Source organism: Drosophila guanche, unplaced genomic scaffold, assembly GCF_900245975.1.
Source record: "Drosophila guanche unplaced genomic scaffold, DGUA_6, whole genome shotgun sequence".
NCBI lineage: Eukaryota > Metazoa > Arthropoda > Insecta > Diptera > Drosophilidae > Drosophila > Drosophila guanche.
Genome location: NW_022995743.1, coordinates 7,218,555 through 7,230,307, shown reverse-complemented (window position 1 = coordinate 7,230,307; position 11,753 = coordinate 7,218,555). Strand labels below are relative to the sequence as shown.

The following is an 11,753-nucleotide window of genomic DNA, read 5'->3' as shown; positions in this document are numbered from 1 at the left end:
AAAGTTAGACTCTGTTTACACTTTCAACGCTTCTGTTTTTAACATTACACCCAAGTAAATCCATCCTCCAATCTCTCTTTCTATATCTCTCACGATCCAGTTCAGTTACGATAAATACACATTACAAACGCTCATTAATTAATGGCTGAGACAATTTTCGCTTACTTGAGCCTAAACGTAAAGGTTTTCCGTTTTCGTTCTCGAAATCATTCAATGATAATATTTACCAAAAATTAATTTTCTTTTTGCAAGCAAAATAGGATATATTTTGTAGTTTTATTTTCGTCATTTTTGTTTCACATTTTTGCGCATGGTTCAAGTCTTTTGTGTAGGTTTTCCTTTCGATTTTAATTGAATCTTCAACTCAGTTCAATGATAATTGTTTGTTTTTTTTTTTTGGTTTGGATCAAAGGTTAGGGGGGGTTAAACGGTAGGTGGTAGACGGTAGGAAGAACCTCCATCGGAGGTTTGGTGTCTTATGGATTTGTCTTTTGAAAACAAGTCTCGGCCTAAACTTAGCTTAGAACACAGTTAAACATTTAGCATTTAACACGATCCATTGAATGTTTTTCTCGCTTTATGTGTTTGACTCGCACTCACAGACGCTCCACTCCACGGACTATTTACAGATTATACAATTACAGGAATAGTTTTATAAACTAAATATATATAAATGTACTATATATGTATGTATAATGTATGTACGCTGCACGCGTTTTGTATAAAGGCTTGAAATATGTATGTTGTTTAGACTGGTTCGTTCGCACAGGAAACTAATATAGGAAATGAAATTTCGCAGGCCAAAAGTGTAACAATACATAGTTTAATATTTACGAGTAGTTTCTAAAATAGAATCATAATTCTAGTTACAATCTTGCAGGCAAGACTCGTAAAAATGCTTAGTGGTAGCTTAGCTTACATCGAAATTAATTGTTTAAATTAATTATTACGTTAATCTCTCAGCTTGTGTGGGCATCTGTGTGGACTGTGTGTGGGGCGGGGGTTTGAGGAATATTTTGGTATGTAGAAACTACTATTGCATTCTCATAGATTTGGTAATGGACTCGTTCAGCTTTATGGCATTTTATGGGGGGCAAATAAAACGCTCGGACATGTTAAACATATTCTAGAACAGGCAAAACTCTTCTGTTCACAGACTTAAACTATGGGCTTAGGTTTGTTTGTTCATGAAACATCGAGTTTCTTACAATTTGCAGTTAATGCAAAAATATACATAGTTCACAATTCAAATATGTATAGGTATTGTATACATAAAGTTTACTGTATACTCTTGTAATATGCATATAGTTTTGTTTTGTTTTGTTTACTTTGCTTTATCTCTATGTGACTACAGAAAAATAGGAAGAACAAGCTTTGGTTATAACAGAAAAGAAATCAAAAAGACTATGGTAAAAGGGTACGATAAGGTTGATGCATCTAATGTAAATGTGGTGCAGAGATGATGCAACAAAATGACCATGAGGTGTGGATGAAGTGAGTTTTTGTATACAAGTTCAGCCAGCGATTTATATGTATGTGTGATACAATTAGCTTGCAGCAAAGCAATAGCATTTGGGGCATGGCAGGCTAAGCATGAGCAAGCGGCGCACCGATTTGTATGTTTAAATTTTACATTTACTTTAAGATTTCCTGAGTTTGGTCAACGATTCTGTTGGTCTATGCCTAAATTGGTTGATTTCTCCTTACTCCAAACGCTTTTCCTGTCATCGTTGTCGATTCTTTGTATATTTATTTGATAAGGTGAAGTCGAAAAGTGCATGCAATTCGGATCTACTGTATTTTGTGTTGTCTTGTATTCAATTCACATTAATTATATGTGCATAGCTTCCACTGCTCTCCACTGCTGTTCAGTCTTGGCAAAGTCTTTTACTGTATTTTTTCGTTCGTTTGTTGTGTCGTCTCGTTTCTGAAACAAGGTCTATAAAAAATATATTTACGTTGTTTGTTTTTTTTTGTGGGGTATATTGTGGGTATGTATGTATAACTAGTCCCTAATTGGTGGCACCAATGGCAGTGCGGCAGTTTGCTCTGGGGTGCCGCTTTGCTCACGCTGCCCCAACATAAGTAAATCTCAGGGGAAATGTCAACGTTGGCTATGTACAAGTGTCGAGGATGGTGGGCGGGTGGTTGGTTGGTTGGTTGGTTGGTAAAACTCAAAACGAATAACACGAGCTCATTGTGGGCAAAAAACAAAGCAAAGCAATGAATACCCTCAGGATTAGTTAGCACTTAATATTTACAGCTTTCTTTGTATTTCTGTTCTTTTAACGGGTTGCTGGATCTGCTTCGCAGGCGCTGCCACGACATTTAAGGTCACGCGGGGCCAGGTTACAGGTTACTGCTGCATGGAGTAGACACACACATACACAAACACACACACACACACTCGCACACGCACGCACGCATTCGTATGTACAGACACTTTCGCCACTGGGCGGGCAACTGAAGCAACCGGAACTAGAGCCACAATCAGTTCTTGACCTTGTCCTCTACACTGATGCTGGCGAGGGTCTTCTTGATTCGGAGTGCCGTGAGACGTGCCACGGGATTCGGATACCAGCACTCCTTCATTACCTTGGCCATGTTGTGGAGCACGTCGGAGGCGTGCCAACGATTCGGTATATTAGGTCGACTCTTCTCAATACATACGACCTGCAGGGGAGTCCAGATACTCGATTAATCTTTAATTCAAAGTAAATTTTAAATAAAAGGCGAAGTTACCTTCTTCATCTCCTCAATGCTGGGATCCGGCTGCACGGCATCGTAATACGGCAACTGGTACTCATCGTAGATCATTCCCATGTTGCAGCGCCGTGCAATCTCCCAGAGGATCAGGCCAAAGGCGTACACATCTGCCCGCTTGTACGAGTCAAAGTGCTGGGCGTTCATGCTCTCATCCAGCACCTCTGGGGCCATGTAGCGCTTAGTTCCAACCCGATGTGTAGAGGGTATATCCACCGAATCGTCCTTCTCCACGTGGCGCACGGCGAGGCCCAGGTCACCGATGGCGCAGCTTAGATTCGATTTCACCAGTATGTTCTTGGACTTGAGATCGCGATGTGCAATGGCGGGCTTGCCGCGCGTGCCCACAATGTCCATGTGTAGATGGGCCAAGCCAGTGGCGATGCTCAGGGACATGTTTAGCATTGTGTTGGTGTCCACCGTGTGCGTAGTCAGATAGTCGAAGAGCGATCCGTTCTCGTGGTAGTCCGTGACCAGCCAAAGCTGGGTCCAGGTGCCGTTGTCTATGGGGGAACATTTAGAAGAAGAATTAGACTCTTGCATGCATGACAACATGACTCTTGCTCAAAGGCTCACCCTTGTTGTCCGCTGCAATGAAACCCAGAATGTTCTCGTGTCGGAGCATTACCGTCTGATAAATTTCGGCTTCGCGGAACCAGGAGCACTCCTCGCGACTGGAGAATATCTTTACGGCCACATTCTCACCACGCCAGCGTCCACGCCAGACCTCTCCGAAGCGCCCCTTGCCAATCACGTGGCAAAGCTGCACCTGGCGTGCGATGGAGCGCTGTACTAAAAGCGGCAGGCCAGCTGGAGGTGGAGGTACAATTTAGGCAGTGAGTACGGAGCGCATTACAGTGTAGAGTGCTTGGAACTCACCCGAACCGGACCCCGATGTGGTCATCTCAATGATGTCGTGTATGGTGGTGTTGCCATTCAGTATGGGATCGTAGACAGAGTCCTCCTTGGCGAAGGGTCTGCCGGTGGCCAGGCGCTTGCGACGCTGGTAGTAGTACCAGGAGGTCGTACCCGTCACACAAATGACGAGGGTCACACCCACAATGATACCGACTAGTTCCCAGCTGCTCAGAGTGCGTTCCGGTACAAAATCTGTTCGAAATCAAATGTAATAGAGTGTTAGCGGAGCGCAAGAAGGAGAGTAGAGAGCGTAGTGTAGAAAGTAGTGTGAAATCAATGCGAAATAAATACGGATACGGAGAGTATGCAGATTAAAGGGGGCATGCAAAAGCCATTTACCGTTAGATGTGCATGATAAACGTAACAGCAAAACGAAAAATAACGGAAGAGAAAAAAAAAGCAATAACCAAATCAAAGTGCAGGCATTGATTAGCGTAATGTGTAATTGATTGGTTTAGTGACTAAAGTTGGTTATACGATTTACATAAATACCTGCACATAAATTTCACGAGTTATTTACAAAAACCCCTACACGTTTCAGCGCAGTTTTAATATCTACTCCAAGTATATTACTAAACACAAATTCCATAAGCGAAAATAACGATTCGACTTTTCCGGACGCCCACCTAATTGAAAAGGAGGCTAGAGCGTAACCGAAGCTGAACCCAAATCAACAGACAAACGCACACACACATACATAAAACCCCGACTGAACAATCACAAAAGTGCTATATAAATGAGAAAAAACATACAACTACGAAAATTTTGATGAACGAGAACAAGAACGTAATGGTAGTGCATATTTAACTGCAACAAAACCTAAATACCCTTTAAGAAGTTGTTCAAGGAAATACATACTAAGAGAGATTTTCCAAAATTGTACATGAATTGTATTCGTACATACATATTATAAGCATGTACATATATACATATGTATTTATGTAAATTTATCATGAACGCCTCAACTAAGAACACAACTTCTTGAAGGGTATAAACATGAAGATAGACAAAAAACAGCAGACGAGACAAAAATGCGGCCACCATTAATGAATGAAATGAGCGAGCTTTGACTGCGACTGCGACGGCGGCGCAGACTGCAACTGCGGCTTTGTCGGCGCTGCAATGCACATGAATGAATGAGCAAACTGCATAAACGAAAAGAGAACACCTAGACAGACAGTCGACACACTCGCACACACACATGCATTCCGACATTGGCACAGACTGCTTGTGGGTGGATGAGAGAGTGAGGAGTTGATATAAAGCTCGCCACTGGAACTGTGACGGCTTCTTCACTCTTCTTCTTCTTGTTGTTGTTGCTGAAGCAAAGCCCTTGAGACATGTTTGTTCTTGTTGCAGTCTGCTTTTGCCGACTTGACTTCCTTTTTGAATGCGTTTTGAGTAGAAGGTTGGCAACGCATCAAAGAATGGCATACCTCAGAGATCCAAAAATAAAGTTTAGCAATGGACATTAATGAATCCCAACAAGATTGAATCAAATATCCTCTTTGTTGTATGCGTGACTGAAAATCCGAACAAAATGCTGAGAAAATTTCGCGCAGACACAGTTTGACAGTTGAAAGGTCACTGTGGCGAAAGTTGACGGTGGGTGAGGTAGGACAGTGGCCGAGGCCACAAAACACTCAATAAAATAACAAAGTATACATATGTAAATATATGTAAATGTAAAAGTCAACGAATAAACAAGGACAAACGCGCGAATTAAAAACGAGCAAAATATTTTCTTCCTTTTATCTACTTCTCTTCCCTCGAAAGGCGAACAACCGTAGGGATATGTGCGGCGGATATGTGGTTGGAGGGCGGGGAGTGGCTTGGAGCTTGTGTATGCGTTTGTGCGTGTGCTTGTTAGACAGGTATACAAATGCGTGAGTGAATGTATAGCTGCGGTCACAATAATAGGAGTGATACAAGCCAATGAGTTCAATTGCACATGATGAGTCTTTCCTTGAGGAAAAATTTAAATAGTTGTTCAGAATCTATTATCTTTTTCAGAACGCTCCTATTATTTTAACTGCAATTGTATACATACATATTTACGTACATGTACAAGTGAATACATAAATATGTAGGTATGTATGTACATATGTGTCTGTTCCAGCAAGCTTTCTCAAATGCGATACAGTTTTTGGATATGGTAATTGTTGGCAAACAACGCAATGATGTGGTGCAATGGAAGGGATACAGAGTGGGCTGTTTTGAGGGTGGGCGGAGGATGATGGATGGAAGGGTCGGCGTTGAGTTTAAGACTGCATGGGCATGGGCATGGTCATGGTGGTTGTGGTTGTTGGTGGGTGGACTGGTGGATGTGCAACTCTCACCTGGTATCGGCCCACTGTAATTCGCACGCGTATTGCAAAAATCGTCGGGACAACATTGTGACGAGACATTCGATGTTCGGAATTTACAGGTGGACGGATCTTGGGGTGGTAATTGGTCGGGGGGCAGGCATCTACATACATAATATTTAGTATTCTTGTAGTAGTCATACATATGTAAGGTTGCTTTGTGTTGTTGTTCTGCTTCAAGTTGTTGCGTTAGTACTTAAAACTAATACTAATACGGTTTTGCGGGTTAGTTTAGCATAGTTATAGTTATAGATTAGAATTGTAAAAGGTTTTTGTAGTTGCGGCTGTAGATATTGCTTGGTGGTGCAGTTGCGAAGCAGCTTTGTTGTTGTTTTGTTGTTGTTACCACTTACTAAACTACATTGAGAGCACCTGTTTGTTTATTTGTTCTTGTTGCGAGAGCATCGTTGTGTGTGTCTAAAGGGGGCTGGGAGCGGGGAATTATTACATACGCCAAGGAGTCAGGAGCGGGGTTTTGGGTTAGAGTGGGGTTACTCAGCGGCAGCGTCAGCGTCAGGCAGGGAGCTGTGTGTGGGGGAAGGGGTGCACTGGCAAAAAGCAATACAAGTTTTCCACAAAAATACCAAGGGAAAGAGGGAAGTTGGAACTAAGATAATTTCAGATAGAACCGGTGGAGAAACCTGGAGGAGGGAATCTTTAACCCAAACCCTAAGGGAAATATCACATAATAGGACTCCTTCGATATATATAATTTTCGCAATCAGTAGAAGATTCAAATGTGGCCAAACACCGCAGACTCTGGTCAATCGATTGTCTTTTGGGGGAGGAAGATTTTTCAACAAATCGATTTTCACTGGATTGTGCAGAGTGTTACGAAGTTCAAGAACTGAAACCAACAGCAATTTAACTCATATACATTCCAGAGTAAGAAATAGCTTTAAACATGCATAACTAGCTCCTGCTTGTAGACAATCTGTATAGAAAAAGAAACCAGCTGAAACAGATCTCCATGGGCACGGGAAGCCAGAGTGCTCTACGGGAAGAACCAAAAGCTAAACCGTTCCATATATAAATAGTACAAAAATAATTGTAAAATCACCTCCCACAATCCACAAGGAAGAATCGCGTGGAATGGTTGGAAAGTGAAGTAGATATCTACAAACTACAAACAAGATTCGAATTTGCATGCAAAGGTTAAGTGTAATTCATTAAGATAAGGAGGTGTAAGCTGAATTCCGTATACGTACATATACTGTATGTGTGTACTATATATTGTGTGTATAGACAAAGATAGAAAGAGACAGAGAGTAAAATAAAAAGAGAGAGAGGAAGGTGCTAAAAACAACATTGGGGCCAGAGAACCCGAAAAGCAAACAAAGTGCAAATAGAAGAAAGGAAAACAAAATATTAATAAACAAAATTGCGGTGCAAACCTAAAGGAAATTATAACAAAAAAACAAAAAAATCGTAATCATAATAGTGCTAGACCAAAACTAAAATAATTATTAATAATTATTACAGATTATTGGATTGGTTACGTGTTGGAATATTTTTTGGTTGCTAGTGTTGCTGTCTTAGTTTTTTGTTTATTTGTTTGTTTGTTGCAGTGCATAATTAGGCAAATAGTAAATAACAGAGATCAGAGGTAAGAGACAGAGACAGAGAGAGAGAGAGAGTGTGTGCAAAAACTAAAGAGAGAAATTGTATTGTATTTGTTTTTGATTGATTGATTGATTTTGTTTTTGTGGGGTTACTTTGTTGTTGCTGTTGTTGTGGGCTGTACCTGTTTCAAATATCCTTTTCATAATCTCATTCTTATTGCAGAAGTCTTCCCTACAACATTTTATCCTATACGAATCATATTTGATGCGGCTGGTGAGGCACTCCAGCGGCTCCCGATGCAGTTCGTATTTCAATTCGAGGCAACTAAAGTGTGCCCGGGTACAGGTACATGTGTACAGCAACACAGTTACCAAATACAGTAATCATGGAAGGAGCGGAAACGAGAGGCGAGCGAGCGAGCGAGCGAGGATGTTCAAAGGCGAGGCGAGGGGCAAAAACATTCGACAACGGTGAGAGAACGGATAAAGAGAAAGAGAGAGAGAAAATATAACAGTTAAAACACATTAGTATTGCTTGGCAATTTGTTGTTGCTTTTTTGTCGATGATGATGTAGCGGCAGCTTTTGCTGCTTTGCTGCTGCTGCTGTCTTTCGTCGCTTGTTGCTAATGGAAATTTCGGTCTGGTTAGTACCAATAAAAACATTATAATTATAAGCAAAAACAATTTGCATATAAAACTCAAGTTGCAGGTTGATTCTCCCTTTTGCGGCTTCTGCTTCTGTTTCTCTAGTATTTTGTTTTTGTTTTGTTTTAGGGTTTTTTTTTATATTAGTAGTGCTCTGCAGTTGGGGGTTATGAGATCATTTCAGGAACTTGAACTCAACGAGCATTCGAGGCAAGAAAATACAGTCCAAAGAACGAAAGAACGATGGAACTCTTGAACGGCGTGCGACAGAGTGACAGAGAGAGAGAGCAAGAGAGTAAGTGGGAGCGGGGAGTGGGTGTTGGGGCGGGAGAGAAACACGTGCACGCACGCACGCACCTTCGAAGTTGACCGACGGCTGCTGCCGTATGACACCACCCCTGTCATCGTCCTCCCATGTGGGTGTGGCCAGTGCATAGTACTTGATGACGGGCCGCAGCTGCCGGTTGCAAAAGTCCCGATCATTGCAACAGGCGTGTCCGCCTCTGCGAGCTGCCGGCCGTGCCGTGGGTCCGCCATGGCGACCCTCGTTGCACCAGATGAATCGGCCCGGCGGAAAGCTCTGCGACATGTTCAGGCATCTGGACCGGGTGATGCCGCTCGATTATATGTATGTATGTATGTACATATTCAATTATCGGATTATGTGCGAGAGCTACATACATATGGATCTAGACAGTGGGGAGGTGGGCCGGACTGGGGCAGTCTCAGACTTACCTGAAACTGAAGATGATCTTATTGTCAGCATTCTTCTCCACCGACGTGAAACAGTAGCCGTCCGTCTCGCAGATGTGATTCGTCTCCTTGCAGATGTCGCAGTGACATTTTACAGTTTCTAGCGGCAGAAAAAGAGATGGGAATTAGTTAGAGCAAAGATAGATAGAATATAAAATATACACTAATTGGAAAATTAACCATAAATCATATGCTAGTCCCAGTTAGAACTCCATGCCAAGAAGACGGCTGGCAGGCGAAACACAAGCTAACGCACCGCAGTGGCAAAGGCAAAGCCAAAGCCAAAGGCAAAGCCAGAGGCAAAGTCGTAGGCAAAGGCAGAGCGTGATAAAACAAAAACAAAAGCATTTAGCATTAACAAAAGCAGACGGTGGGAAGAAGACAAGTGTAAAGTGGAGGGCCAGACAAAGCGACCAGTTTTTTTTTTTTGCCACTCCTCCCTGCTTGCTTGCCAGCTACCCGTGCCGGGGGTTTTTCTCTGCCTCTCTGCCACTGCCGCTTCCAAGTCGAGTGCAGGCCGTTGCAAGTGCATGCAATGCAGGCAATGCACTGCAGTGAATGGAAGCAAATGGGGGGGTGTCTGGTTGCGGAATTCCGTGGGAGTGGGGCACGAGAGTTGTCTGGCTAGCGGCTGCAGCTCATTGACACCAACGCGCTGACGTCACGAGGCCAGACAGAGCTGGAGACAGAGTCGCAGCGTGAGCGGGGAGTTTGAGTCGTAATGGAGACGACCCAGACGGCCGGTGGGCTTTCTAGCTCCATTCAAAGTCTTTGAGGTGATACAGTCGCGCGAGGCGGCCTGGCTGCTGCCACTGCCACTGCGACTGCTGCTCTTCATTCATTAAGCGCCTTCGTCTGGCTTGGCCTGGCCTGGTCTGGCCTGGTCTGTCCATATCTGATCCCCTACTGCCGTTGGACTTACTGTCGCGCTTCTTGCTGCTCTGCGGTTGCGGCACGTAGGGTGGCAACGGCGTGGCGCCTGCTCTTCCATCGCCGTCTTGCGGCATCAGCATAGCCACTGCACTGTTGTTGCCGTAGCCGTGGCCATTGTTGCTATTGTTGAGGCTGCTTTTGTTGTTGCTGTTGCTGTCATGGCTCCTGCTGTTATCAGCGGACAACGTCGTTTGCGACGGCGATTTTGTTAGATAAGCCTGGCCAGCTGTTTCGTTTGCTTTCACCATTGGCGCCCTTGTCGTTGTCGTCGTCGTTGCTACTGCCTCTGGTGGTGGCGGCTGCCATTTGCTCGCCTCGGCGTTGGTGGCCCCAATCGAGGAACTGCTATTCATGCCCAATTCAATTGGGGTGGCTGCAAGGTGAGGCGAAAATTAGGTTAGTTTCGCACCTGAGGCAAGCGCACGAGGGCCGGCCCCGAGCGCCATCCTCCCATCCACACGGGAGCCGCCCGACTTACCGCAACTGGAGCTGGTCAGCAAAGCGCCCATGAGGAGCAGCCAGGGCGGGGAGAACATCTTGTCTTTGTGTAGATAACTCCGAAGGGGCAGGGGCACGGGAACGGGGCTGATTTTCGCTTCTTCTCGCCTATCACTTTGGTGGCTTTTCTTTTGTTTTCCGTACACACACTCACACATGCACACGCGGGCAGACACACACGCACACGCACACAAGTGCAAGTTCAAAGTCTGGACTGGATTTTGGATGCAATTTATTTGCTTCTTGTTGCCCGTATGATAGGAATAGGTGGAGCTGGCGCGGGAGCAGGAGCGATTGGGCCGTGCCCGTGCGAGTGGGGTGGGCCGGAGGAAGAAGTCCTCTGCAGACGGCCTCTAATTTCCCCTAAACTGCGCATTTATCGCGTAGGACTCGCACTGTGTACGTCCAAACAGGTTCACATTTTGCCGCTGCATGGCTTGTGGCTTGCGGTGTTCCACTGATCACAACACTGGCGCGGCACTCGATTTGGCAGTCACAGTCTAATATATTCAGCCAATTTCCCACCCAATTGGATGAAAACTATATCACATTTCACGGACGAGGGCGATTTTCAATCGTATTTTCATCACGTGATTGGCGCACTATCGCGGGTGGGTTTGCAACAATTCGTTATTTACAATTGTGGCCGGCACTTGTAAGCGTATTGTGCACCTGGTTGTTTTTTATTAATTGGTGTTATTTTTATGTTAAATGTAGAAATTTGTGCAGCGAAAAATTCGCGTATATGTGTGCAGCAGTGTGACCGCGGATTTATCGATAAAGTACACCGCCAGCCCCTCAGAAATATATCGAAATATACCTTTACATTTTTTAAATATACTTTTAATATATCGGATAACCTCTTTCATTTTCCTTGATTTTTATGTTCTGCTTAATATTAAAAGCTAGTTAGCATTATCAGCGCTAATGCTATATTTTTATGCAATTGCTAAAACAGTTTTGCAAAAGTTTTTCAAGTCTTTATGAGTGTTTTTAAACGTTTTTTATACAAAATAAGGATCAAACTAAGAAGGTCAACAAAAAACAAAGTATTCAACGTTACGTGAGTCGGAATGAAATGTTACGTTTTGACAACTTGTAGCTTGTCAATCGACTCCTTGTATACTCTATTTCCATTATTTACTAACACAATTTCGTTTTGAAGGCTTTCGTTTGTCTTATATAGATAGGTTTTATAGGGTTTCGGTCTTGGAGCCTGAGATTTTAAACATTTCGTCAATTCTGGCATATCTCTCCCACCAAGTGTACTAAATGTTGTCAAGGATGTTGTTATGATCCTCGAGGGGGACATTT

General features: G+C 43.6%; 1 protein-coding gene across 4 annotated transcripts; it reads right to left on the bottom strand.

The window, feature by feature from the left end:
• Positions 1–361: 361 nt before the first annotated feature.
• LOC117578411 (TGF-beta receptor type-1) lies at positions 362–11,202 on the bottom strand. 4 transcript variants are annotated; one of them, XM_034263869.1, is made up of 8 exons: positions 10,420–11,202; positions 9,931–10,314; positions 8,991–9,108; positions 8,613–8,854; positions 3,643–3,873; positions 3,340–3,573; positions 2,743–3,266; positions 362–2,673 (listed from the first exon to the last, which is right to left on the bottom strand). In XM_034263869.1, the coding sequence occupies exons 1-8, from the start codon at positions 10,595–10,597 to the stop codon at positions 2,491–2,493; spliced, it is 2,094 nt and encodes a 697-aa protein (XP_034119760.1). In that variant the 5' UTR covers positions 10,598–11,202; the 3' UTR covers positions 362–2,490. The 4 variants fall into 4 exon arrangements, with proteins under 4 accessions (XP_034119760.1, XP_034119761.1, XP_034119762.1 ...); XM_034263870.1 differs by lacking the exon at positions 8,613–8,854 and adding an exon at positions 7,792–7,934 and having other exon boundaries at positions 10,420–11,200; XM_034263871.1 differs by lacking the exon at positions 8,613–8,854 and adding an exon at positions 6,021–6,151 and having other exon boundaries at positions 10,420–11,200.
• Between the last annotated feature and the right edge of the window lie 551 nt (positions 11,203–11,753).

Bases quoted from the DNA above. Each gene is read 5' to 3' on its own strand.
- LOC117578411 (XM_034263869.1), bottom strand. From the start codon at position 10,597: ATGTGTGAGTGTGTGTACGGAAAACAAAAGAAAAGCCACCAAAGTGAT. The intron at 10,315-10,419 runs GTAAGTCGGGCG...CTCACCTTGCAG, and splicing joins GCTGACCAGCTCCAGTTGCG to CCACCCCAATTGAATTGGGC. The intron at 9,109-9,930 runs GTAAGTCCAACG...TTCTGCCGCTAG, and splicing joins GAGCAGCAAGAAGCGCGACA to AAACTGTAAAATGTCACTGC.